Below are 24,953 nucleotides of genomic sequence, written 5' to 3' on the forward strand. Positions count from 1 at the left end.
CCGATCTGAATAGGCCCACAGTTCGCTTCTAGTCTGCGCTGTGGTTCACTTTGGCCTATTTCACTTTGCCCTTGGCCATTGTATTTTGCCCACTAGGCTTGCCAAAGACATGGCATGTGCCAGCTGTCAATCGTAAAAATGAACTATAGTAGGCCTTGAACAAAAAGAAGGACTGCACCTCATCACATTCACAACTGTAGTTGACCAGAAATAAAATCAAGTCCTATTTCAAACGAACTGACAATGTGATAGCTTGGTCACCTTCTTGGTCTTAGCAGAGCAGCAAAGTGGCTGCGCCTGTCAGCCAACTGGCAGCTGACTCCACAGCGCTTTAAAATTCTTCTGCACATTAAAAAAGGTTTACACACTATCGCAAGTCTTTACTTGAAAATGTCCTTCAAATTTGAAGTTAATCCTGGAAGTATTGAGTTTGATAAACCTGTAATCAAAAGGACCATCTTTGGTGATTGGCTTATAATGAAACAAAATTGTGCTTGGCACACGTTTGCACTTGGGAAAGCCATCCCTAGAAGACTAATTAAAAAGGACTTATGTGAGGCTCTCCATTCTATTAGTTGGAGAGATTTTACCCTTATTTTATTAACTCCTGCAGTTTTCAAATTACATACTGTAGACATACTGTACTATCTTAAAATGCTTGCTGCTTTGACTCAGATCCATAAAGTGATGGATAAGGGGTTTGGAGCAGTGAAGGTCAGAGTGAGACATGATACTTAAATCATGTCACTGTCGGGCAGAAACTTCAAATATGTTAGTTTTTTCTTCCATAAATTAATGCCCAAATTTGTCATACTACATTGTCACAAAAGTATGCAATGCATTGTGAGCTTATATATCTGCTATTTTTTACCTGAAAGTGGTTAAGTGTGTCTGTGGGGTTTGATAAATATTGAAACAATGACAAGTATTAACAAGAGCTTGTGACTAAATAACTACATTGGATTCATTGGAAGACAGTTAATTACAGTATGAGGTTTCTGCCCGACAGCAACGATCAACAAATATTTGATATTCAATATCGTATGAATTAGCTTCCAAAATGTCTATTGTGATTGTAATTGAGGTTTGTATGGGGTCAACTGGCACATAGTAAAATGATTAGACTAGTGTTCCCACTGTCATTTAATTGTGTAATCTGTAAACCCCTTTCAAATGGGGACGCTTAAGGACCAAACTATGTATAATAATGGTACTGGGCAAAGTAACAACAGGATGCTGTCTCAGATGCTAGTGGTTCTCATCAGTCACCACATGATTTGATCAATCCAGAGATGGAAAATAGCAGTAGAGTGAGAGAGGAAATACAAATAATCTACCTCATTTGACTCGCGTTTAACCCAAAGAAACATCCACAGCCATTGCTCTTTCCAGCACCATTTTCATACAGAAGCAACAACATGGGAAATACTTTACTATTGGTGTGAAACTGTGAATGGTTCAAATGTTTTTGTTATTTTATGCTCAACAAAAAAAACACTATACTGTGTAGACTATGTCTCCAAGTTTCATTTAATGAGTTTCTTGACAAGAGAAAACAAAATCTGTAATTTAACACTGCCTATATTCTTGTTTGATAGCAGGTGAGCATTTTTAATGTTGGTGACTTTAATATACCATGCAGATAATCATTAGACTAATTGAGGATCCCTTGTTTGAGAAGTGATCCAACTAGAAGACGTCAGTACTGATGGGATTTGGAATTTTCTCTGTGCAGTTAAGCCTATTTATGAGCGAATTTGAAACACAATGTCAAAAGTCATGCAACCTATCAAGTAAATCACAGGAAACAGCACTATACATCAGTGAAGTTGAGTATAGCATCTCAGAGTGCACAATTTGTCAGCCCTTATCACAGTTAGGCTATACCTGCAGATAGTCACATATTGTTCTACTTGGTTTCCTAATAAATGGGCCACTGAACATAATGGCATACATTCCGTTGTGGTGGTCCTATTTATTGCATATTAGCCCTTTACTCAAGGGCAGTCGACTGAAGGTCTGTGTTAGGATAACTGTCATTGATTTCTGGTGTATATAGAAATGTATTCTTACTGTCAAGATGAAGATATGATAGACTATAGTTATGTTTGTTTTAACTATTCACATTATCGGAAATACAGTACTGGTCATGGTTGACGAACACAGAGCCTCCGTATATCAACAGTCTTGCGTTCACACTTGTGCTTTCCCTTAACTTTCAGGCTTGGTTAGTGCCAAGCGTCAATGTACACTAATGTATCTTTTACAGGACATGTTGCAGAGCCAGACACAGGAACCAAAGGTTCTCAGTTAAATACAGTACAGATAAGTTAATGACAGCTGGGCTGGAATTATGAGCATCACTGGGAAAGGATTGGTTGGGCCTCCGAACGCTTCTCGTGCGGAGAGTGGTTGTTCTCTTTGTGCTGAGAGGGGCTGTGGCTTGACTTGTGGCAGTGCTGGAGGTTGTGTCAGCAGTGGATGAGGTGTCAGTGGTCAGTGGTTTGACTGTGATGAAGGTTAAGAACACAGGGTCAATGCTAGACGGGCTGACAGCAGTGGACAGGTCTCTGTCATCGGTGCTTCGGGGCAGGGTGGAGTAGCTGAGGGGGGTGGATGTGGATGGGTGGTGTTGTGTGTTTGAACTCTCCCTGATGACGTGATGTGTGCTCAGCCTGGGAGACCCAGACATATACCACCAGAACGTGGGGTCGGTGTCTGGGGGTGCAGAGCTCAGGTCCTGAGCATTGGCTGCCAGGGGAGGGAGGTTGTAGGAAGCAAAGTGCCAACCTCCAGTCCTGCCAGAGCGTGTCTCTCCACAGACAGGCTTAGTGTGGCAGGGGCAGCCCAGTACGCGGGCTTGAGTATGATGGATCCAGTAGAGCAAGTCGGTCATGTTGGCATGCAGGTGACAGGCCCAGGGGTTGTCCCCCAAGGTGATGACCCTAAGCCCAGTCAGTTTGTGGAATGCTCCGAGCGGCAGTGTGGAAAAGCGGTTTGCATGTAAATAGAAGTGACTGAGCTGGGGTAGCCGCTCTAGAGAACCCGGAAGCACCTGCACTAGGGTGTTATGGGACAGGTCCACCATATCCAGGTACATGGGCATGTTGGTGGGCACAGTCCAAAAGGTGTTGTGGCTGAGGTCGAGCACGCGCAGCTTGATCAGAGTGTTGTTGATGAAGACAGCCCGCTCCAATTTGTTGTTGGACAGGTCCAGGATGCGCAGGTTCCACTGGTAGGCAGTGTCGTTCTTGTCCAGCACCTGGATGCGGTTGCCGGCGGCGTGCAGCTGCCACAGGGAGCGGGGCAGGCCAGTCGGTACATGGCCCAGCCGATTGTGAGACAAATCAAGCTTGCGGAGGTGGTTGTAAACCGAGAGCTGTCCGTCAAGGTTATGCAGGCGATTGTGGGACAAGTTGAGGAAGCGGAGGTTGTGCAGTAGGCCGTCAGGGAGCTGTTTTAGACCTTTCCAGGAGCAGTCCACCTCCCTGTCGCCGGGGCTACAGGAGCAAACGGAGGGGCATGGCACCGTGACGTGCGCACCCAGCAGCAGTAAGACAAGCAGTCCCAGGAGGACCTCTGTGGTGGAGTGCTTCAGGAACACGTGTCTGCTAGCAGAACATATAAAGACCAAGGACATATTAGAAATGTGGTTTTAATTAGTTTACTTTGTATCAACAATGGACAGTGTGATTGTCCATGTATGTATTGCATGCATTTATGTCAAGTATACATCTGCCTATACCTGAAATTCATCCTCTGCTAACTATTGGGAGCAGTGGACAACTATATTTAACAGCGCCTGGGGAGCAGTTAGGGGTTAAATGCTCAGGGACACGTTAACACATATGACTGGGCAAGCTGAGGGTCGAATTGGCAACCTTCAGAATCCCAGATGGCTTCTCTACCCACTCAACTGTGGCTGCCCTGCCTGCCCATATGTGAAGGATAAAAGTGAAATGGGTGCATTTTCAGGGGTGTCTAATCTACAGACTACAGCAGTGGCTGGCATACTGCAGAGAGCTGTGCTGAATGAAACACACACACACACACACACACACACACACACACACACACACACACACACACACACACACACACACACACTCTTCACGTGCATCAATGCATTGTGTGGTAATACAAACACAATATCTGCATATGCCACATTTAGGTAGCATCATGTACAATTAATTATGCAGGCAAGTGCACAGTAGAGAGGTGACGTTGCCTTGCAGTCATAACTTTTTATATTATTTGTGAGAGACAAAATATTGCATTCTAGTCTATCATCATCACCAGACAATTCCCTGCGGTGGTTATTCCCCTGCGCAAAGAATGCTCCATTGCCACTGGTTGTCAGTGTGGTCCTACTCCCCTAGTAACAGGGGGACAACGCTCAATAAAAGAGTTTCCTTAATGACTTTAGGGATGCCGGAGCACATTTGCAGGTTCCAATAAGGCAAGACAAGACAAAAGCCAAGTCTCTTACAGCAATGAAATTGCATTCTGCAAGCTAGATCGCTGTGGACTGAGTATACTCTATAGCTAAAGGGCTGCTTTGTTTTAGATTAATTTAGCACATACCTTTTCATCTTTTCATTCCAGTCACTCTTCTCTTGTCCTCCTATTTGCTGTTCAGCTCCGGTTCCCACTCTCCTTTTGTCTCTTTCTGAAGCTCTGGAGCTGCTGCCGTGCTACTGAAGGTGCATTTTCCTCTCTCGCAAAAGGAATTTAACCCTCTCTATCAATTTGTAATCTTCAGCTTTTTTCCTTTCTGCTGTGCTATTGTATTGTATTGACTCAGCATCTGATAATGGACATGGCTAATATGAAGCTGGAGCAGACACTGCAGACTCTGGACTCTCACTACTGTGCAGTGTGCAGGGGTGGTGTAAGGATATGTGTGTCTGTGTGTGTGTGTGTGTGTGTGTGTGTGTGTGTGTGTGTGTGTGTGTGTGTGTGTGTGTGTGTGTGTGTGTGTGTGTGTGTGTGTGTGTGCGCGCACGCGCGCGTGCGGTGTGTGTGTGATGGGATAGGCAAAGTAGGCGGGGGAGGCAGAATGATGCAGTGCTGAGTGGAGAGGTCCCTGTGCTACTGATGAGGAAAGGGGGAAACTGCCACACATGAATCCTGCAGGTTTCCAACCATTACAGAGGAGGGTTCTCACATACAGTACATGCTGTAGTTTTTGCTCCTTAAATTGCTGGTTCTGTGTGTTGTCATAGGTACGTTTCTGCAAACCCCCATCATCTGAAATTGTTTCTAAGTTGAGATTCAGAATTGCCACGTGTGAGGAGATAAGCAATGTCTTTCAATCTCGGGCTCCGATATTAAATAGATGTTGAACGTGGTACAATCTAGGGTTGTACAGTGCAGCTACCTGGCCATCTTCTGTGCTCTGTATAGCAAGTCCAACATTGTTTTAAATTACCACAGGTGATGTCAACTGCATGACTCATATGAACATGCAAATGAAAGGTATATATTTATCACCATATAAATGAATAAATGCCCCAGAAGCATAGGAGTGATGTACAAACAGGTTTTCATCAGCCTTTTCACATTTGGCCCAACTGCTTAAGAGAAAGAGAGCTTTCTTTCAGAAGCAGCAGGCCAGGCAGACATTCTCTGCTTACCAATTACCACACTCACCGATATATTCACGCACATTCACTCACGCACATCCATGCTCACACACATGCACTAAGGTTTGAAGATCCAATAAAAAACACTGAGTTAGGTCTGTTTTCTTGTGTAGACTAAAAATGTGACATGACATTTACAAATTATATATATTTCACTTTAAATAACACAAAAACATATGGTAGAGGAAACAATATATTCATCTCTAACAAATATTAACTTTGTTACAGGTTTAGTGGCACTGTAATAAAAAGCAAATTGCAGCAGAGCAAAAATCTTTAGAAGCCAACTCTGCTATGCAAAAGCAAAACCAAGGATGCTACAGTAAGAGGGTGTGTGTGTGTGTGTGGGGCAGGGGTGGATTGGGTAAAAGGTTGTCAATGTAAAAGATTGTGGCTTTACACCTCCACTACAGCTGCACTTGTCGTTTCATTTTCAGAATGAGAGAGTGTTCGTTGTAGCAGTAGGAGGGTGAGCAGCATCCACAGTCTTCTTGGAGGAGGATGAATTCCCAGCGCCAGATGTCTGCTCCTCCATTCCACCTGCTGCCGGAGCCTGGTCAGGCGTGGCTGCGGCCTTCTTCTCCATTCCACCTGCTGCCGGAGCCTGGTCAGGCGTGGCTGCGGCCTTCTTCTTGTTCCTCGCTGCCTCCAACTCTTGTATCACCTGCACGTCTAATTTCCCTGTCTCCGGCTCCTCAGCCGTACAGCCACTCTTCACCTGCTCTTGGCTGAGCGGGCTCATCAGCACACCCGTCTCTACGCCCCCCGTCTCGGATCGGCGGCGATTCCTCTGGGCAGTGCCCATCCAGTAGTCAGAGTTGCTGATCAGGTCAGCGTCGCTTCCTTGGTCATGTCTCTTCACCTGACACAACTTCCAGGCCAAGAGCGCCGTGGTGAGCAGCAGAATAGTACAGGCTAAAATGAGACCACCAGTCACCATCACCATTATGAGGCCCGTCCTCCTGGCAAACAGGCAGTCATCTGCAGGCCTGCTGGGGGCAGGCTGAGTGTTGGCCGAAGGCAGAGCACTGCTGCTGGCGTGAGACAGAGGAGTGGTTGTCGATGTGTCAGTGTGCGGAATGCCGCTGGGTACTTCAGACGTGTCTCTGATGGGCTCATTAGAAGTAGCTGACGTTGCTAGTTCAGAAATTAGAATAGTGGATAATACCGTTGACTCATCTCGTTGCGCAACTGTAGGTTGGACACGGTTTACTGTCATGGACACAGACACATCATCTGACGATGACCCATGCTCATCAGTGGTAAAGGCAGTGGTAGAAGTTGCCACAGTAGGTTCAGTTCCGGATAATGCAGTTCCCATGAATTCAATCCAGCACAGAAGCAGGAGGATGTTATAGGCTTTCATGTTGGTACCTTTTACCTAAGAAGAGAAAGAAAACAAGACACATTTGATTAATCTGAATCTTTTAAAAAGCTTGTCTAAAAACAACTTCCCGTTATGTGCTCTGTTAAATCCCACGGGGGTGTCAATGTTTGAATCACTTCTCACACAATCGTATAAGATTACCTCCAATAATATATTCCATCTCTTTAAAAGTACTTAAATGGAATGGATGGCACTAAAAGTTGTTGAATACTATGATAATGATGCTTTAAGTTACAGTATATGTAAAAGACATATTACTGTATGTATTGTAGCATATATGTGTGTGCATATTACACACACACACACACACACACACACACACACACACACACACACACACACACACACTAGTCTAGATATATATTATATTTTAAGAAGAAAATCACTTACACTGCTTATGACTTTAGTATGGATCCAACAATGTCGTTTCTTTTAAAGATGAACGAAGAATCAGCCAGAACAGTGTGACTGAGACACAACATATCAGGGAGTTTGGAGTTGTGACTGCAGATCAAGTAGCCCTTATCCTTACACGTATAGTTCCTGTTCCCGTTCACACTTCCTTCTTTGGCTTTTATAAACCAAAAATAAATGTGGTGTAGCTGTTGGGTTACGCAGGCAGCTGTTACTTACACTAAGTATGTATGCTACAACAGGCACAGTAAATTGCTGACAGTGTAAGAATGGGATATCTATAATATATAATATATATAACTGTTAATTTGAGTGTAAAAGTTGAAGATCATAATAATAATAAACCTTTATTTTATATAGCACCTTTCGAAACAATGTTACAAAGTGCTTCACAAAGAATAAAAACAAAAACAATGCACAGTACACGAGTCAAGCTCACTCAGATTTCTGTATCCGTCTGTCTGCGTCCCTTTTATGCCCATATATGGAGTTGCTTATCAGGTATGCTCCATATATGGAGTCCAGGTCAGTCTATATGCGGAGTCTTCGTGAAATCAAAGTACATAATACAGTATAGTAGGGATTTCAACAACATTGTTTTACCTACTGACTTCATGCTTAGCGCATCTCTCCCTCAGGTTCTATTATGAAGTCGAACCGGGTCTCATATGTGGGCATGATGACCATAGACCTATATGTGCATATCGGTCGGATCGGCGGTTCTGGACAACCGGATCTAAATTGTGCCTATATGGACATGTCATATATCGGACATATCAGAGGTTATCGACTTGACACAGAGGACTCCCTCGAGTCCTCGACGATGCGTGCACACACCGGACGGATTTATAGTAGACTTTATGAACAGCCTGAGGTTAACATGGATCAATATGAACGGTGAATGAAGTGAGCACTATACTACAGACTGAGACATTAACAGCAGTTACCCTGAGCAGCCCTGATTATTTGTGTACCTCCCAGTAGGCCATGAGTAACAGAGAGAGAGAGAGAGTGAGTGAGCAGCCAGTCATTGATTCAAGGGCAGAACAGAATGTAATGGCTACCGACAGGAGGGAACGACCGTGTGGGTCTCCCATAAGGAGCCAGCAGTGGTTACAGATGACGATTTTGCCTGATGAAGACCTTGTAGGTCGAAACGTTGCAATTTGTTGCCCCTAAATAAAGTAAGTCTCTGAGCTCTAGAAACGAGTGTGCGGATGTTCTTTCTCGTCTTTTACAGATGAAGATTACGCGCGCACACACACACACACACACAGACACAGACACAGACACAGACACAGACACACACACACACACACACACACACACACACTTTAACATCGTGTACTATTTGGAGGGGAAATTTGGATTTGAAGGACACGAGATGTTTTCATTTCATTTTCTCAAAGGATCGCCGACCAATGTGTACCTGCTCCCAGTTAACACCCACATTAAGAGAGTATTGATAATTTCATTGCCCTGTCCTTGATGATCTTCTGCAGTTGTAATTTTGGATAAAGGCCTCTCTCTCTCTCTCTCTCTCAAAAGATAGATAACCTACACAGGAAGTGACAAAGGGTCTAAAAAAAGAAATGACCCAGGAAGTCATTTTGGTTTCTCATGACAATCCTATTCTAGGTAACATAATGGTGCTTGTGAAAGTGTGTGTGTGTGTGTGTGTGTGTGTGTGTGTGTGTGATGTCCTCACCCCTTTCTTTCTTTCGGTTTAAGTACCTGAGGCATTACTGCCTCATTTCCCATGATGCCACTGGAGACTGGATCCATTAAAGCTGAACTGATTGCTGACACAGTTGTGGCAGTGCGTTCACTCTCTACCTCTCTCTCTCTCTCTCTCTCTCTCTCTCTGCAGTAATATGCTCAGTGTCAATTTAACCTTGACTGTACAATTGGACCCCTTATTACCATTGGTACACTCTCTGAGTTACAAATGGATAAATTAATGCTGAGGCTTTTACTGCGTGTCTAACTAAAGGTGAGACGATTTATCAAATAACTTGCATGTATTACGACTAGTATTTCTAGACCTCAAATACTGTAAATATATTAAGATATATAAGATTTTTATGTCCTGGTATTAACAGCCAGTACTTTGGTGATGGTGCTAGCATACAGTATAACATACTGTATGCTATACTATATTATAGTAGTGACATAGTATGAATTTATTGTAGGTTACTAGGACATAATACTGTTTGAGTGCACCATTATGGCAATGGACTCTTTTGATGTATTTACACAGGGGAAAAAAACATTGCCACCTCCTTTCCTTTGATGTCCTTTGCCATGCAGGTTTCTGAAAGAGAAAGCGAGAAAGAGCATTTTGTGACTTACTGTTCAGCGCAACAACCCTCTTCAGATGGTGATCATGTGATCTAGTACCAGCTGCATTTTGGTCAGAGTACAGTCCGTACACCCCCAGGAAACAAGCTCCTTTCTTCTCTGTGGGACAAACATCAGCATGCACAATCAATTCAGCTTTCGTGCAGGCAAGCGGTCAAAGCCACACTTCAAATATAACGTTGTCAGTGATTCTTATGATTATTCCAGGGGCTTTCTGGACAAAATAGACGCACACATGCAGGTGCCTCAACTCAACACAAAGGTGAATAGGCCTACAAGCTTCACAGTTCTGAAACAGAACTAATAAGCTATGTTTTGGGTCTAAATAACAAACATAATTTACTTGGCTCACATTTTTTTTAGGCTTAACTTGGTAAATAAATCACCTGGAGTAATAATGCCTATAGGAACCTAGGAAACGGTTGTGTCACTAGCCAGTAGAGAGCAGTATTTAGTCAAGTACCCATGTATCTCACCTTTACTAATACTGTGCTGCCCATGTCCTGCAATCCTGCTCAACTCAATTTCCTCAGCATCTTTCCATTCACTACAAGGGGAATGAATCATTTTTTTTTATATTTATAGATATTTAAACTAAATATATATTATATTTAATAATGTGGGGAGAATCGGAGCAGATCAGTCGGGGGTTCGGAGCAGCAGGAGTGGTATTGCAGTACCGCACTATTGTGATGGAAAGAGAGATGAGCCAGAAGGCACAGCTCTAGTCTCGATATACAGAGCAATCTTCGTTCCTACTCTCACCTATGGTCGTGAAGTGTGGGTCATGACCGAAATAATAAGATTGTGAATACAAGCATGCCCAAATTAGTTTTCTGAGACGGGTGGCCGAGCTCTCCCGATGAGAAGTGACTAAGTGAGAAATGTCTGGAAATCTCTGTTGGAACCCCCGCGACCCGATTCCGGATAAGCGGTTGAAGATTAGATGGTAGAGTGCGCCCATAAGTCCTGTCCCTAACAAGTATGGGTGCACTCAGAGCAAGGACTTCACGGGACAATGGGGGGGAGGAGGGGAGGGGGAAGAGAGTAAACAAATAATAATAATCTTGGGAATAGCACTAACGATTTTGTACAAGAAATGTGAAACTTATTTGCTTTTTCCAAATAAAGTAAACAAGAGTCAATAATCTTCTGAATCTAGCCAACATAATGTCATGTAGTGTCTACAAGAGGACTCGATGTTTATTCACAATAAAACATGATCAATGGAAGAAGCATACCTGAAGCTGCTCCTTCATGGCTGTTCTTTATGAATCTCCACATTCAATGTCAACTCTGAAATCATAAGTGACAAATTCTACACCACACCAACATAACATGACAAGCTTCTTTTTATTTTCTTTCATGGATGAAAACATAAACTGCGTGTACAGAATGGTACTCACATGCAATACAAAAATATGGATTTTTACATAACATAAAAAACATGTATTGGCCCATTTAAAAAATGTGCAGTCTTTATACAGGATTTTGTACATGAAAAAAATATAAATATATATATATACTGTATATATATTATATATACACATCTGTAATAGGGATAGCAGTACCTATTCAAAAATGTCATGATGTATAATACATATAAAATGTTTGTACAAATATGAAAGAAAGTTTGGCTGTACATTAAATAATGTATTTACACTACATACCGTTATATTTGCAACACAACATTTACAGCAATGTTTCACAAAATCAACCCCACATTAGTCCAACACAGTACACTCACTCGCGCGCACATGCACGCACACACAAACACATGAATACAAGCACACTAACTGAAGCCAGCAATCACAAACATGTATACACACAAGCACGCACAAGAGGTAATGTTTTAGGAAGATACACTTTTGCGCCAGTCTTTTTGTGCATTTAAATGAAATTGTTCAACTTTTTGAGAGGAGGATCTTTCTAAAGAATTTGTATTACTATAAGGTGCACTTTGACATGTAAATGGATGGACGCCGCTAACATTATCAAGAAGTCTTCAATCATAATTCATAAATAACCAAAATTATTTAATTCCCATTGGATTGTGATAGAAGTAAACATTGTGCCAAGACCAAAGAGTCAAATGGAATGCTATAATATTCATCGCGATTCTGTATCCGATCATTCATGTGTGATTTTACTCAGATTCTACTCAAACAAGACAGGATACACATCAGTCCAAACCTCAGAAACACTGCTGAATTAAGTCCTCAATAATTAAAACAAACAAAAAACACAATAAACATGATTATCAAACCGAAAAAGGTTAACCCAAAAAGTGACAATTTGCTATTGTACTTTTTTCTCCCTTTTTTCCACTCCTGTAGACAAAGTGCATATTGTATCCAGGCAGACATGGGTAGCGAGGTGACCGTCTCAGCGCATGCCATCATACAACCAGAAGAGAAGTGATGGGGAGGAGGAGAGAAGGCAGCTGGAGGAGGAACATCAATCAAGCGGCCTGTCGAAACGTGTGTCAAGGGAAGATGTGAGAGTGTGTGTGTGTGTGTGTGTGTGTGTGTGTGTGTGTGTGTGTGTGTGTGTGTGTGTGTGTGTGTGTGTGTGTGTTTCATGTAGTCAGAGGCCCCAGCAGGAATAACGACAGCAGTACAGAAAGGTGGTGGTGGTGGTGGGTGAGTTCAGGCCAAGGAAGGACAGGGCAGCCATCATCAGCAGGCAGAGACCACAGCATACCAGTCAGTCTCAGCAGACACCAAAAGCCAGTTATTCACAAGTCTCAAAAGTCCAGAAGGATAACACAACAAAAAGGCAAGTAGATCTTAGACAAAGTGTGAAGGAGAGCAAAGGGTAGAGGGGAGAGAGAGAGGGGGTCAGCGGTGTGTTCCCTCCTCCTCAGCCCCCACCCGTCCTCTCTTCCATACGAGAAGACGCACTGTTAGACATGGAAGAACAGACTGCAGATTAGTGGAAGAAGTGTCTAGTTCAGGCAGAGGCAACGCTTTGATCAATCCCTCTAAGAGTTAAGGATTTCAGGAGCATGCAAGGCAGACCCAGGCTTTGTTTTGCATTGCTTATGTTTCAGAGCGACTGCTACAACCTAGATTAGATGAAGAGAGAAAGGAAAGAGAGAAAGAACAAAAGAAAAACAGACATAAGACGGTTAGTGAAAAGGAAGGTCAGCTCACACAAAGAAAGGTTTGAAAAGAAGTAAATTGCAGTACTATGTGTAGATACGCAAGAACCTTCAACATGGGATTAATGATCTACTTGATTGACTAAAGAAATTCTTAGTCAACTAAAAGCCAAAGCTTTTGATGACGAATTAATTTGATTGGTGACTGACAAATCTGTAAAATGTGATTTTTATATGTGATAATAATAATAAAACAAACAAAATGACAACAAAGAATAAAATAAGTTACTTGACAATTCTTGATTGACTAAGCACCAAAAACTACCAAACCAAACCAACTAATTGTCTGAGTGGGAAGTTGCTGCACTATCATCAGCACCAGTAATAAGGCCTCTTTAGGCCCACTTTGTAGTAGCTGACTCAGCTAATATGCCTCCTAAGCTCCGTTATAATGGCACTGCACACTTCATGATTTCATGCATTGACTGAAATCAGTTGGCAACGGAGGATCAATTTGTAAGTACCTCACTAGCTCACGAGTTTAACTGAAAGGCAAAGAGGACAGAAAGCGCAAATCACAAATAGAGGGCAGATGCAAAGGTATGTGTTAATAAAGAATGTGTGTGTTGTAGTTATTAAAATCCATCCTAGTATAAACATTCACAACAAAAAGAGCAACAATGCAAAAGAGGGAAACATCTGTGAATATGGTCAATGGACCTTTCGCTAAGCTCCGCCCACCCACCACTCCACCACCCAATTAGAGCTTCCAAATCTCTTTCAAATCCAAAGGCTTGCAGTAATATGGCATACTATTTCAACAAAATATAGGCAAATCATGTGCTTCACAAGGCACCATGCCAACATGATTTACCGGTATGTTTGCTTATGATTTGTACCTTTATATATAGATAAGACAAACCCGCCTATCCGACGGACTTGACACCCTTTGTAAAGGCCTATTCATAGTCCTATTCATAGTCTTTTGGGTGGTGAGGTTACCACCGCTCCGGTGGTGAGCTGACCACCGGAGCTGAAATAACGTTGAGCGGTGGTGAGTAAAAACAGAGAGAAGGGCTGGAGCGGTGGCGGTGGTTTGCTCTTCACCGCGGCTCGTGACGTCATGTTGTAGTTCGGTGGTCACCTCACCACCGAAAATCCAGACTATGTATGAGCCTTAAGATGTTGCTGATTAGTGAGTAGATTATATTGATGTGGTATGAATGGGAGTGTCCCCTTGTCTATGGCGGTTAGCAACAGTTGCTAAGCTAATCACTATCGGCCACCTCCATCTTCCAACACACACACACACAGCTTTCTTTCTCAGATACGTACTCTGCGGACTTCCAGAAGTGCCCGGGGTGGGACAGCCGGCGATTGAGTTTAGGCAGCTTCTCCAGCATGTCGGCCAGCTGGGTGAACGTGGGCCTCTCTCTCAGGTCGTATGCCCAGCACGCAGATAGGATCTCCTAAAGAAGCAACATTTGATTTGATTTGCAACCACGCCCATACATTCACTGTAAACCCGGAAACAATTAAACTCAAGAGTCAAGAGTTTAACTTAATCCAACTAAAAACAGTGATTCTTATTTGTGTAATCAAGTTGACTGTCATACTGTTTTGTTTTGCTCACCGTGACCTCTTTGCCGAGGCTGATCTCAGCCAAGACGTTCTTTATACCTTCTCCACTCCCCACCTGCCAAATAGTAGCTTCCACTGGCTGATTGGTGATTGGCCAGTCCCTTGCTTGGAGCTCATACCAAATGGTGCTAAAAGGGGGCAATAATGAATAGTCAGACCTGTTAAATAATTAACGTATATGTTTTTATTTTAATAACCACTATTGTCTTGCTTTTATATCACTTTATATGGATATGAAACAGTTTAGCTAAAAAACTACTTTTAGCCCTGAGCTGGTTGCTAAGCAAGTGCAGGCAGTGCTTACCCAAAGGCATAAACATCTGCTGCATTGGAGAAAGGGAGGCGGTCTTCAGTATTGCCAGGACTCAATCGACGGACGATCTCTGGTGCAAGGTAACAAATCCAACCATGTGGAAGTTTTAACTTGTTCTCACGCCTGCAAGAATTCACAAAAAGACAAACATTAACCACCAACATTCATGACTAGTAGTACATAATTCAATACTATCCAAACAGAGCTACATGTACATGGTCACCCCATTGAGTAAATTCATAAATATGTGTTTTAGATCAATAATTTGTATGTGTGTGAATTCAAACAAGACAATCTAAAATTGTTCAACTTCGAACAACAACAAGCTAGAAGTTTCAAATTTCTTCTTTGCATTTTTCTTACATACCTGCCCTCCTGGACTACTCCAGAGATCCCAAACAGGCCAAAGTCTGTGATCACTATCTTATTGGTGTCGTGAAAGACATTCTTTGACTTCAAGTCTTTGTGAACAATGCCTTTTGCATGAAGATAGCCCATTCCCTATGCACAGTGGAGGACAAACAGTGATACATGAGGCATTGTTAGATACAGTAGAGCATATAAAGAACATATTGGCATATTGATTAAATGATTACCTTTACAATCTCTTGAGCGATTTGTCTCGTCTTATTGATATCAAGGGTGTTTTTTGTGTCTCTAACAACCGAGTACAGCGTCCTGCCTTTGCAAAAACTGGGAATGGGAACATTTATATTTTTAAGTGAACAAAGATCCTTTATTAAAATAAATGGTGATCATTTGAGTTAGGCAAGTTTTGCCCTTACCTGGTGATAATGGCTAAATGGGGCGGAGCCATGCAGGCCCCCATGAAGAGGACCACGTTCTCATGTCTCGTCTGTCTGTAGTTCATCACCTCCTTCTTGAACAGTTTTAGATGGTCTTGGTTGTTTCCGTCAATTTCCAGTAGTCGAATAGCCACCTCCCCATGCCAGCGGCCCTTATGCACTTTACCCCAGCGACCCTGCGAGGCAAAACAAATGACCTTAAGTCCATCATCAAAAGGATGCTAGCACGCTTCTGCACGTGCTTCAGAGACCTTGTGGGGATATACATTAGGCAGTTGTACAGTACAGTGGTAAAAAGAGAGAAAAAAAATATATATATATGCAGGCCAAAGAGAACTTCCCCAGTGAATATATATATCTTGGATGTATAAATAAAACCAATTTTCTTTTTGTATTTTTTTAACAGGGATTTTCTGAAAATCTAGTAACTTAAAGTAAACTGACAAAGCTGACTGACCTGCCTCTAATCAGTAACCTGGCCAACCTGGTCAGTGCTGGGTACCGATGTACAGTCATAGACAGTCACCTGACTATGGTGTTATAGCACCCAATGGCTCTGATAGCACCAATGCCATGGTTAGTACCAACGTCATGGCCTTCAAGTACTTTGCCTATAAGTAAAAGGAGCACAGCACACTGGGCCTTGTGAGGTGCCAGCCAACGGGAAAGATAATAAATGAAGAAATGTATAGCCGCACACTCGTAGCTGCCAAACGTTTATTGGGGACACAAGTACTTTATACCCATTGTGTGCATTCACAGGATATTCCCCTCCTCACCTTTCCTATGAGTTCCCCCAGGTCCAGCTGCTCAAAGGGAATGTCCCACTCCTGCAGATAAACGCTGGTCTGACTGGCCTTGCGGGCGATAGGGCCCTTCCAATGGCCTCCCCGGGAGCTGGGCAGGTCGTCCAACTCGTCGCCATCACACTCGCCATCCGAACCCCCGTTCATCTCGCTCTCCTCCTCCTCCTCCTCCTCCTCCTCTTCTTCCTCATCCTCCTCCTCCTCCTCCTCCTCCTCTTCCTCACCTTCTTCCTCCTCTTCCTCCTCTACCTCATTTCCCTCTTCCTCCTCTTCTACTCTTGGGTCGTCAACCTCAACTTCAATTTCATTCTCCACTTCCTCCTTAACAGCAACAGATGGTCGCGTTATTATTTAATTTGTGAAAAGATAAGGGTTAACCCAAATAACCAGCTCTGTAAACATTGAATGAGTAGATACACACGAAAGGAACTGTACTGTACATCAATACCTCTTCATCTTCATCTTCATCTTCAACCAGGTCTGTGCTTATATCATCAACTGACTGCTCGATCTCACTGCTGTGATTAGAGATACAGTAGCAGAAATTAAGAGGTAAAACGTAAGGAATCAGTCACAGTACCATATGACACCCTACACAGTGTTCCTTTAAACTCTGTTTAACTTCATGTGTTGGCTATTTAAAACAGTGAAACAGACAAGCGGTCTTACACAGTATCCGGGAGAATGTCGCCGTGCAAACTAACAGGACTGGAGACATCTGAGAGAAGATAATATGAAAGATATGCGTTAGTATCACCAAGAATAAAATATCCAATGCAGCCATTTTGCTTCATGAAAAATAAATACAATTCCCACTTCCTTCAGGTTGTCAACCAAAATCACCTTTATAATGAGCTGAAATATGCAGTTCTCAAATATCCCAGCAGACAGAACAAATGAGAGACAGCAAAGAAAATGGACAAACCCCCAGCCTAAAGAACCCCTTCAAGGAACCCAGGCAGCCACCAGCCACAATGCCTGATAGGTTCCAAAATGGCACCAGCCACATGAATAATGTTACAACAAAATTAACTTTTTATAGTAAAATAAGACCCTTCCAAAGAATCCCAGCAGTTTGCTGGTGGTTAGTGTTAATTTCCCCCACACAATTTTAACCGTTCAAGCCCAGGCAAGCACAAGCAGGAAATGGAGATAGCAGCTATAGGAATGCAGAGGTTGGAGTGTGAATGCAAGGGGCAAACAATGCATTATGAACATTTTGGGAACCATAAACTCACCGGGGAAGATAAACTGCTGTCTATGCTGAAAGTAGCAGGCAGCTTAAGGCAAAAAGAGAGGGAAAGAACGACAAGCATGGAAGGAGGAGAGAGAGAGTCTGGGTTAGAGAAGCTTTGACTCAAACGAGCCCTATTGTTTTACAGCCATCCCTGGGCTGTACTTCAGTGTTAGTGGCTTCGTATGCAGTGCGAAGAGGAGAGAAGGGTGCATGTTGCTCCATCCACTCACAATCTGTTAAAACCACAAGAAGTGACTCAAGGCAACAACAACCATCTATAAATTCCAGGAATCTCTCTGTGTCCGTTTGTCTGTTCATCCAATTGACTTCACAGGAGGGTGTATTGGTGAGGAGACAAACGAGTGCAGTGTTGAGTGTGAAGTGGATGATCTGTTCTTGAGATGGCTGCAAGCAAAAATACCACAGTGTTCTTGAGAACGCTGCAAGGGGGGGGCACTTCCAGGGACCAAGCAATCAGCCTATTCCAAACAGGCACATGTACTGAAAGGCCTCTCGCTCTGAAATGGCAATTGGCAATGTACAGTAACACCCAGGATTCGTACCCGGTCTCCCACCTGGAAACCCAACATCTTAACCACTAGTCTAAAGGGATATCCCTTAAATCTGCGGGAGCTATTAGACCTTTAGGTCATCAGGCTGAGGTTGTGAGCCACTCTGCTATGTACAGTAAGTATGTCTGTCTGTCTGTCTGTCTGTATCTCGAGAACCGTTAATCCGATCAACTTCACATTTGGTGGGCATATTGTTGAGGAACAAAGGGAGTACTGGGCCGAGTGTGAAGTCCATCATAATAAGTGGTTCTTGAAAACACTGCCAAGTGGTTCTTGAAAACATTGCCAAGTGCTTCTCGACAATAATGCAGTACTTCAGAGGGCCAAGTAATACGCCTACTCCAAAAGTGTACAATGATGCATTTGGTGAATTATACTGTATGTGGGGTGTAGCTGTTTGGAGCGCATACCCACTCAGCACAGGCCAAATGTAAGACCTTCTGGTCCCCAGGCAGGGCCAGGCCCACTCTGCAACACATGCGTCGTTCAGACTACATACAGTATCTTTATGGGTCTGTGTTTCTGTCAATGGACGACCTGTGAGTCTTACCTGGGAAGTGAAAGCGACTGTCCCTGTGGCCTTTGGGCGAGGGGTTGGGCGGTGGGGTGGCACTGGGTGGATTGCTCTGCTGGAAGGGGGCGGGTGAGGAAGGTGTGGAGGAGGTGGTGGAGGATGGGTTGCTGCTAGAGTCCAGCTGGTTCAGCACTGGAGGATGGTCCTGAACACACACACACACACACACACACACACACACACACACACACACACACTTCATCAGTTGTCTGATGAAAGACATTTTCCCTGAGATTTTCTTTTGTCCGATGTTGCTTTATTTAACCCTGACAGTGTACATAGATATCTCTTTTGTACCTTTTTTGTGATGGCCTTTGGTAGAGTGCCAAACTGCGGGGCGTCTGACAGACGGTCCACAGGGTTGTTGATATCAGACGGGACAGACTCGGTCCTTCGTATTTTGGCGACTAGGGGAGAAATGGCTATGGTTATTGGTTACTGTTATTGGTCACCATGTGCATGGAGGTTAATTCTGGTGGTAGAGGACAGGCCACCTACTTGGCAGAAAGGAAATTCTGCAGGAGGGGGCCTCCTTCGTACACTTGTTGTGGCACTTTAACCTGCGGGCACAAAATGAAGAAGATGAAAGTGGTATATCCAGATAATGAGACTTTCTGTACGTCAGATGGTTCTCCACTCGTTCTACTAACCGACAGTGTTTGCACTTCACCCCAAACATCATGTTCTTCTGGCACACCTGGCACGTCTGGGACAACCAGGACTTAGTGGAAAACCTATACGACAAAAAAAAAGAAAAAGGTTAACCATTTAATGTAAATAGCTTTATCGGTGCTGAAACAAATTTGGGGTCGAAAAATGAATAAAGCTGTATCATTAGTGTTTTTTTTTATGCAACAGTTAATAAAATAGTTTCATCATTAATAAAAGCTGTTGGGTGGCTTCATCGTCATCATATAACCCAGGGCAAAGTCATCATGTAAAAAGCTAATCGCACTCGTATGAAGTGAGGGGCCTCACATTTAATGTTTTCTTAACGTGCTCCTTTAACCCATTCTGAATGGGCACCCATTTTGGTGTCAGCATCATGTTATGCTTTAGCTATTGAAAAATAGCAGATCTACAAGCTCATATCGCGCCACCGAGTGTCGCGATACGAGCTTGTAGGTCTGCTATTTTTGAAAAATCTAAAAAAAACGACTGACATTTTTAGAATCTGATCTCAGGTCAGAATGGGTTCATCAGACCAGTGTGTGTCCAGTGGAAACCTCGTATGAATCTGATCTCAGGTCAGAATGGGTTAAGCAAACATTAAAAGTCCATAGACTTGGCTGCCACATGACGCCACGTGGGGTGCAAACAAACCTGTGTGTGACTGCTAGGCCGATGTCTCTTCTCACTGCTTGTGGAGAGCTTCGGTGAACACCCAGGTTATCTAGACATGGAGGGAAGGAATCAGAAGGATCAGGGATGGACAGAATGCAAGAGGCTTGATTATTTGCAGACATTTGAGTGTGAGATGCATGTGACAATATTGCTAGTGATCACTTTATTAAGAATTCCCTTTAAGCTGTCAAGAAACAACATAATCACACCCGTGTGAATGTGAAGTGAGCGGCGCTCTTATCATCGTACATCTTCATGATGTAAAATAGACACTATGCCTATTTGCTCAGACACTATGAATTATCTACTAAACCACTAGATTCTCCATTCACTGTCAATGGGAATGTAATGTTTGGGTAGGACAAAAATAGACACTACTAAAGCCGTTTCGCTCAGATATTATGACGTAGAATTCTCAATTAATTGTCAATGGGAATGTAATGTTTGGGTAGGACGAAAATAGATACTAAGCAGATTTGCTCACATACACATATGACCTAAATTCTCCATTCATTGTTGATGGGAATTTAATGTTTGCGTAGGATGAAAATCTACACTAATAGCTGAATATAGGAGGCCCTCAAAAATCACAATAACTAACTAACAACTAACAAAGAAAAGCCCATAAACCCAAACCATTCCTAATCAAGGTTATTAGAGTTAACGAAAGCTAACAGAATAACGGAAAGTAAAAAGACATTTTCTTACGAATAGACACCTAAAAATAAAGTATGAGAAAAACTAAAACTAAGCATTGTCACAGAAAAAAATAATAATAACTAGCAAACCCGCTCTAAAACTAAACTATAATGAAAAACTAGCATGTTCCTAATTCACTATTCAAGCATCCATTATGCAGAACGGTCGTTTCAATGTGAAGCGTAGAGACGTGTGCGTGCGTCACTCACTCTTGAGGCTGCTCTGGTGCTCTTCCATCAGGGTGGGGGTACCGGGGAGGGTGTATGACGTTGTGGTGGAAGCTGGGGTGGCTACTGGGGTACGAGCCGACAGGACTGGGTAGCGGGACGGCGAGTCCTCACACCCGTTCCCGTTGACTTGCATATTCAAGAAGAGTTTGTTCTTTTTCACGCACCTGGAGTGGAGGATAGAAATGGAAGCAACATGGTATAATCCTCAGTGTGGATGTAACTCTTGACAGTGTAACTCTGAACCACATGGACTTACCTGTCCATTTGGTTCCATTTCTACACTCTCAGAGTTCAATTTGACTCAGTGAGTTAAATGAACATTCAGGCAGTGGTAAAGTACATTTACTCAAGTACTATACAAAGTGGGGGCTTAAGATGGAAGGTCTTTAGGTGCTGCAGCACAGGGCACCGACCTTGGGCGGACACCAAATGGCAGGGAAAAAGTGAAAGAAGACTTAAAGATCGCACGAAAAGCAAAGGCTGCTGAAGGAGTGCTAAACCAGTGAAACATTTGCATGCTGTGTATGCTGTGTACTCAAGTGCATTTTGAATTCCGGACATAGGTTGACACACTCATAGGTTGTAACAGAGTATTTCTACATTGCAGTAGGCCTATTGATACTTTTACTCAAGTAAGTACTTTTTTCACCACTGCATTTGGAGACCTATCTTCCACCTGATGCAAGGCGGTGCTAAGGGGCAGCGCAATTATCATCATCGCTATCTCCCAACTGGCGCACTTGTAATCATTATGCCTAGCGCCCACGTTCTTTATATTTCGCCCATCTAGCGTACATGGTCTTAAAAACGTGGTGTGGTCTGCTGAGCACGCTGACTGCAATCCAAATGCATCCAATCTCAACATGACACTGACGTTCAAAATGTAGATGACATTTCTGAGACTGAGAGAGAAGATTGAAAACATAATTATCTGGGCGAGAGTCCATTGCCATCGGCCAAACGATTCTAACCAATGAAGACAACGCACATCCATGACATGACATTTACATAGCAGCAGAATTATCCTCATGGGTGCGAGGAAAGAAGGAAAGAATCTAGAAAGAGAATGAAGAAAACATACAGAAATAGTGAAAGTGAAGCATACTGTAAGAGGATGAAGTTACATATAATACAACTAAGCTAAACGAAGGGTGTTCATTCTATTTGCGTTCTTTCAATGTCCTGTATACAAAATAGTTCAAAATAAAGTATGAACTGGCATGCACATTCACAATGAAGACAATAGAGAATAATGCCATTTGCACTTAATATTGACAAGGCAACAATCTGAAGAGAGTATTGAGCATTCTAGAGTTATTCAACAACAACAAACGTACATTTCTGGTGTGAAGTTGCTACAGTATAACATAACTGTAAAGGCCCCCGCAAAAAGTTAAACAATATGTGTGTACGGTGTGCATATGTACGAGAGCCCTGCAAATAATTTCTCCTAGGGCCCCAAAAGATATCTCACTCACACACACACTCACACACGTTTACTTCTGTCTAGTTATGTTACAGGAATTTACAGCAAAGCTTGCATACATGGACCGGATGTTACATATGTTATAGAGAAAATGCACTAGTCTCTGTGTGTGCGTGTGCGTGTGTGTGTGTGCTTGCGTGCGTGTGTGTGTGTGTGTGTGTGTGTACCTTACCACCACTGAGCATTAGACCTAGGAAATGCTTCCTGTTTTGACTCATAATCTCTTCTGTGGAGGGGGATTTACTCCCAGTCAAATACACAGAGCAAAAGAGCAACAGGATCTTGTCTGTGTGTGTGTACGACGTGTGTGTGTGTGTGTGTGTGTGTGTGTGTGTGTGTGTGAGAAAATCTCTGTCTATAATAACAGTGTTGTGACTGTGAGATGAAATACTGTACTGTATGTCCTACATAAGCCCGGCACAGTCAAATCCAGTGTTAGCTTAAAGCAGCTATGTAACTGTCCTCTTCTACCCTGGATTTGAACCTGCTTTCCTAAGTGCTGAAATGTTCACCATTGAGCTAATAGAGCCGGCTTTCATGTACATTGAATCTTGGCCATCAGGTCAAAATTTGTGTAAGATCCTGTTCCTAGGGTGAGACTATGGGTGAGACATGACCTTTAACAACAGCAGGGGTACAAAAACAACCACCCCAAAAGTCATATTCTAACATAAAGTTCTCAACGGGCCCAAAAATTGTGGCCCGGCCCGACCCTACTCTAACTGGGTCGGCCCGAGGCTCGGACCGACCCTAAAAATTACCATAATGTTAAGCCCGAAGTCTGACAGAAAAAAAGAGTAAACGCAAACAATTTGATTGATTTATGAACAAAATTCAAATGCCCAATGACTTATTGGCCGGAATAGCCACACAATTATGTTTGGCCAACATTGCCTCAATTATTCAAGTTAAGTTCAGCAATGTTTGAGTAACGTTGTACAAAATGTAAACATGCTTAACCCATTCTGACCTGAGATCAGATTCTAATGCACAGAAGAATGGTGGTTCTTTAACGCATTTTGACCTGAGATCAGATTAAAAAAATGTCTTAAATCCTGACAGTTTAAAAAAATAGCAGACCTACAAGCTTGTAGATCTGCTATTTTTCAATAGCTAAAGCATAACATAATGCTAACACCAAAAGGGATTCCCGCCCAAAATGGGTTAATAAATAAAGCCATTAATGGAAAAACGGTCCATGTTTATGTGCAACCTTTTATACTGTATATAGCCCAAGCAGTGAATAGCTTTTTATTTTTTTGAGGGGCGCTAGCCCCTCCTATATACAGCTTTTGTCCCCACACGTCCCATATTTGCCATTGACAATGAAAGTAGAAACGAGGTCATATGTGGACCTACTTGTTGGCAGGCGGGTCTTCAATGCGGTTGCCCAGCTGGGATTCGTGGCTCTTGCTGCGGGTCAGTGTGATGTTAGGCAGCAGGTGAAGCACTTTGCGCGAGGGAGGTGGCGGGGTGCACGGCGGTTTTAGCCGATGGCGCCTCTTGGAGGGCGGCGTTATGGGCGGAGTAGAGGTGCGTCCATGGAATCTGCCCGCAAGGGCCATGGACATGGGGAACGGATCCGTGAGGGGGCTGTCGCCATAGATGTATGAAGCCTGCGCCTCGCCCGTGGGCACGGCTGAAACGGAACCCGAGCGGGGGTGCGGGTAAGTTGCACAGGGGGTGGAGGGAGTGGACGGCGTGGTGGACGGGCGGGCCAGCGGCGAGGGGCTGTGAGGACGCAGCGGAGCCCCCATGGCGGTCAGCTGGTCTGCGGTGAGCAGGGAGCCACTGTCCCTCCGAGCTACGTCGTCCCTAAGCTCGTCTCCTGGCCGAACACAGAAAAAGAAACACTCAAGAGTGACTGGTCCGATGAGAGGTTCTCAGCGTCCGCACTCACGTACAGTGAAGGAAATAATCGTTTCATCCCATGGCGATTTTGTAAGTTTGCCCACTGAAAGATCTATAATTCTATAATTTGAATGGAAGCTTTATTTCAACAGTGAGAGACAGAATAGCAAAAAAGTAATCCAAAACATTGTACAATACAAATAAAATATATAAATGAATTTGAATTTAACAGCAAAACCTGAAGCAGGAATTAAGGATTTCTTTGTTATTGGGCAAATTTACAAAACTAGAGGTTCATGCCGCTATGCAGCCCTCACATCTACAGTTAACTAACCTAGGTCTCACTGCTGATCTAACCAATATGTCTGAGTCATAGTGTCCCGTATTTGTACCCGTTGTACCCGTCTGTCTGTGGCCCATATATGGAGGTCCCTGATGTCATGACTATATACCCATATGGGCATATTGGTTAGAACGTCGGTTA

At 43.3% G+C, this 24,953-nt stretch overlaps 2 protein-coding genes across 3 annotated transcripts in view; both read right to left on the reverse strand.

Annotated features, from left to right (window-relative positions):
- Positions 1 to 2,360: 2,360 nt before the first annotated feature.
- LOC310879500 (oligodendrocyte-myelin glycoprotein-like) lies at positions 2,361 to 3,640 on the reverse strand (the record flags this gene model as incomplete). Its single annotated transcript, XM_083794237.1, has 2 exons — positions 2,361 to 2,459; positions 2,555 to 3,640. 2 exons carry the CDS (start codon positions 3,638 to 3,640, stop codon positions 2,361 to 2,363), a joined length of 1,185 nt encoding a protein of 394 aa, XP_083650363.1.
- Positions 3,641 to 11,196: 7,556 nt separating this feature from the next.
- Positions 11,197 to 24,953, reverse strand: part of ksr1a (kinase suppressor of ras 1a) — a 39,260-nt gene continuing 25,503 nt past the window's right edge. Inside the window, exons 4-20 of one of the 2 annotated variants that reach the window (XM_083764922.1) lie at positions 23,978 to 24,446; positions 21,112 to 21,296; positions 20,183 to 20,252; positions 19,510 to 19,593; positions 19,358 to 19,419; positions 19,157 to 19,266; positions 18,836 to 19,004; positions 17,146 to 17,194; positions 16,925 to 16,994; positions 16,450 to 16,797; positions 15,650 to 15,846; positions 15,461 to 15,557; positions 15,232 to 15,365; positions 14,856 to 14,987; positions 14,544 to 14,679; positions 14,246 to 14,379; positions 11,197 to 12,277 (exon numbers count right to left, since the gene is read on the reverse strand). In XM_083764922.1, coding sequence (XP_083621048.1) covers positions 12,265 to 12,277; positions 14,246 to 14,379; positions 14,544 to 14,679; positions 14,856 to 14,987; positions 15,232 to 15,365; positions 15,461 to 15,557; positions 15,650 to 15,846; positions 16,450 to 16,797; positions 16,925 to 16,994; positions 17,146 to 17,194; positions 18,836 to 19,004; positions 19,157 to 19,266; positions 19,358 to 19,419; positions 19,510 to 19,593; positions 20,183 to 20,252; positions 21,112 to 21,296; positions 23,978 to 24,446 — 2,459 coding nt within the window. In that variant the 3' untranslated portion in view covers positions 11,197 to 12,264. Of the gene's footprint in view, positions 12,278 to 12,733; positions 12,875 to 14,245; positions 14,380 to 14,543; positions 14,680 to 14,855; positions 14,988 to 15,231; positions 15,366 to 15,460; positions 15,558 to 15,649; positions 15,847 to 16,449; positions 16,798 to 16,924; positions 16,995 to 17,145; positions 17,195 to 18,835; positions 19,005 to 19,156; positions 19,267 to 19,357; positions 19,420 to 19,509; positions 19,594 to 20,182; positions 20,253 to 21,111; positions 21,297 to 23,977; positions 24,447 to 24,953 lie in introns of those variants that run through there. The other variant, XM_083764923.1, reaches the window with a different exon arrangement.

The sequence above is a fragment of the Protomyctophum parallelum genome (genome assembly GCF_964188405.1).
Source record: "Protomyctophum parallelum genome assembly, chromosome: 1".
Taxonomy (NCBI): Eukaryota; Metazoa; Chordata; class Actinopteri; order Myctophiformes; family Myctophidae; genus Protomyctophum; species Protomyctophum parallelum.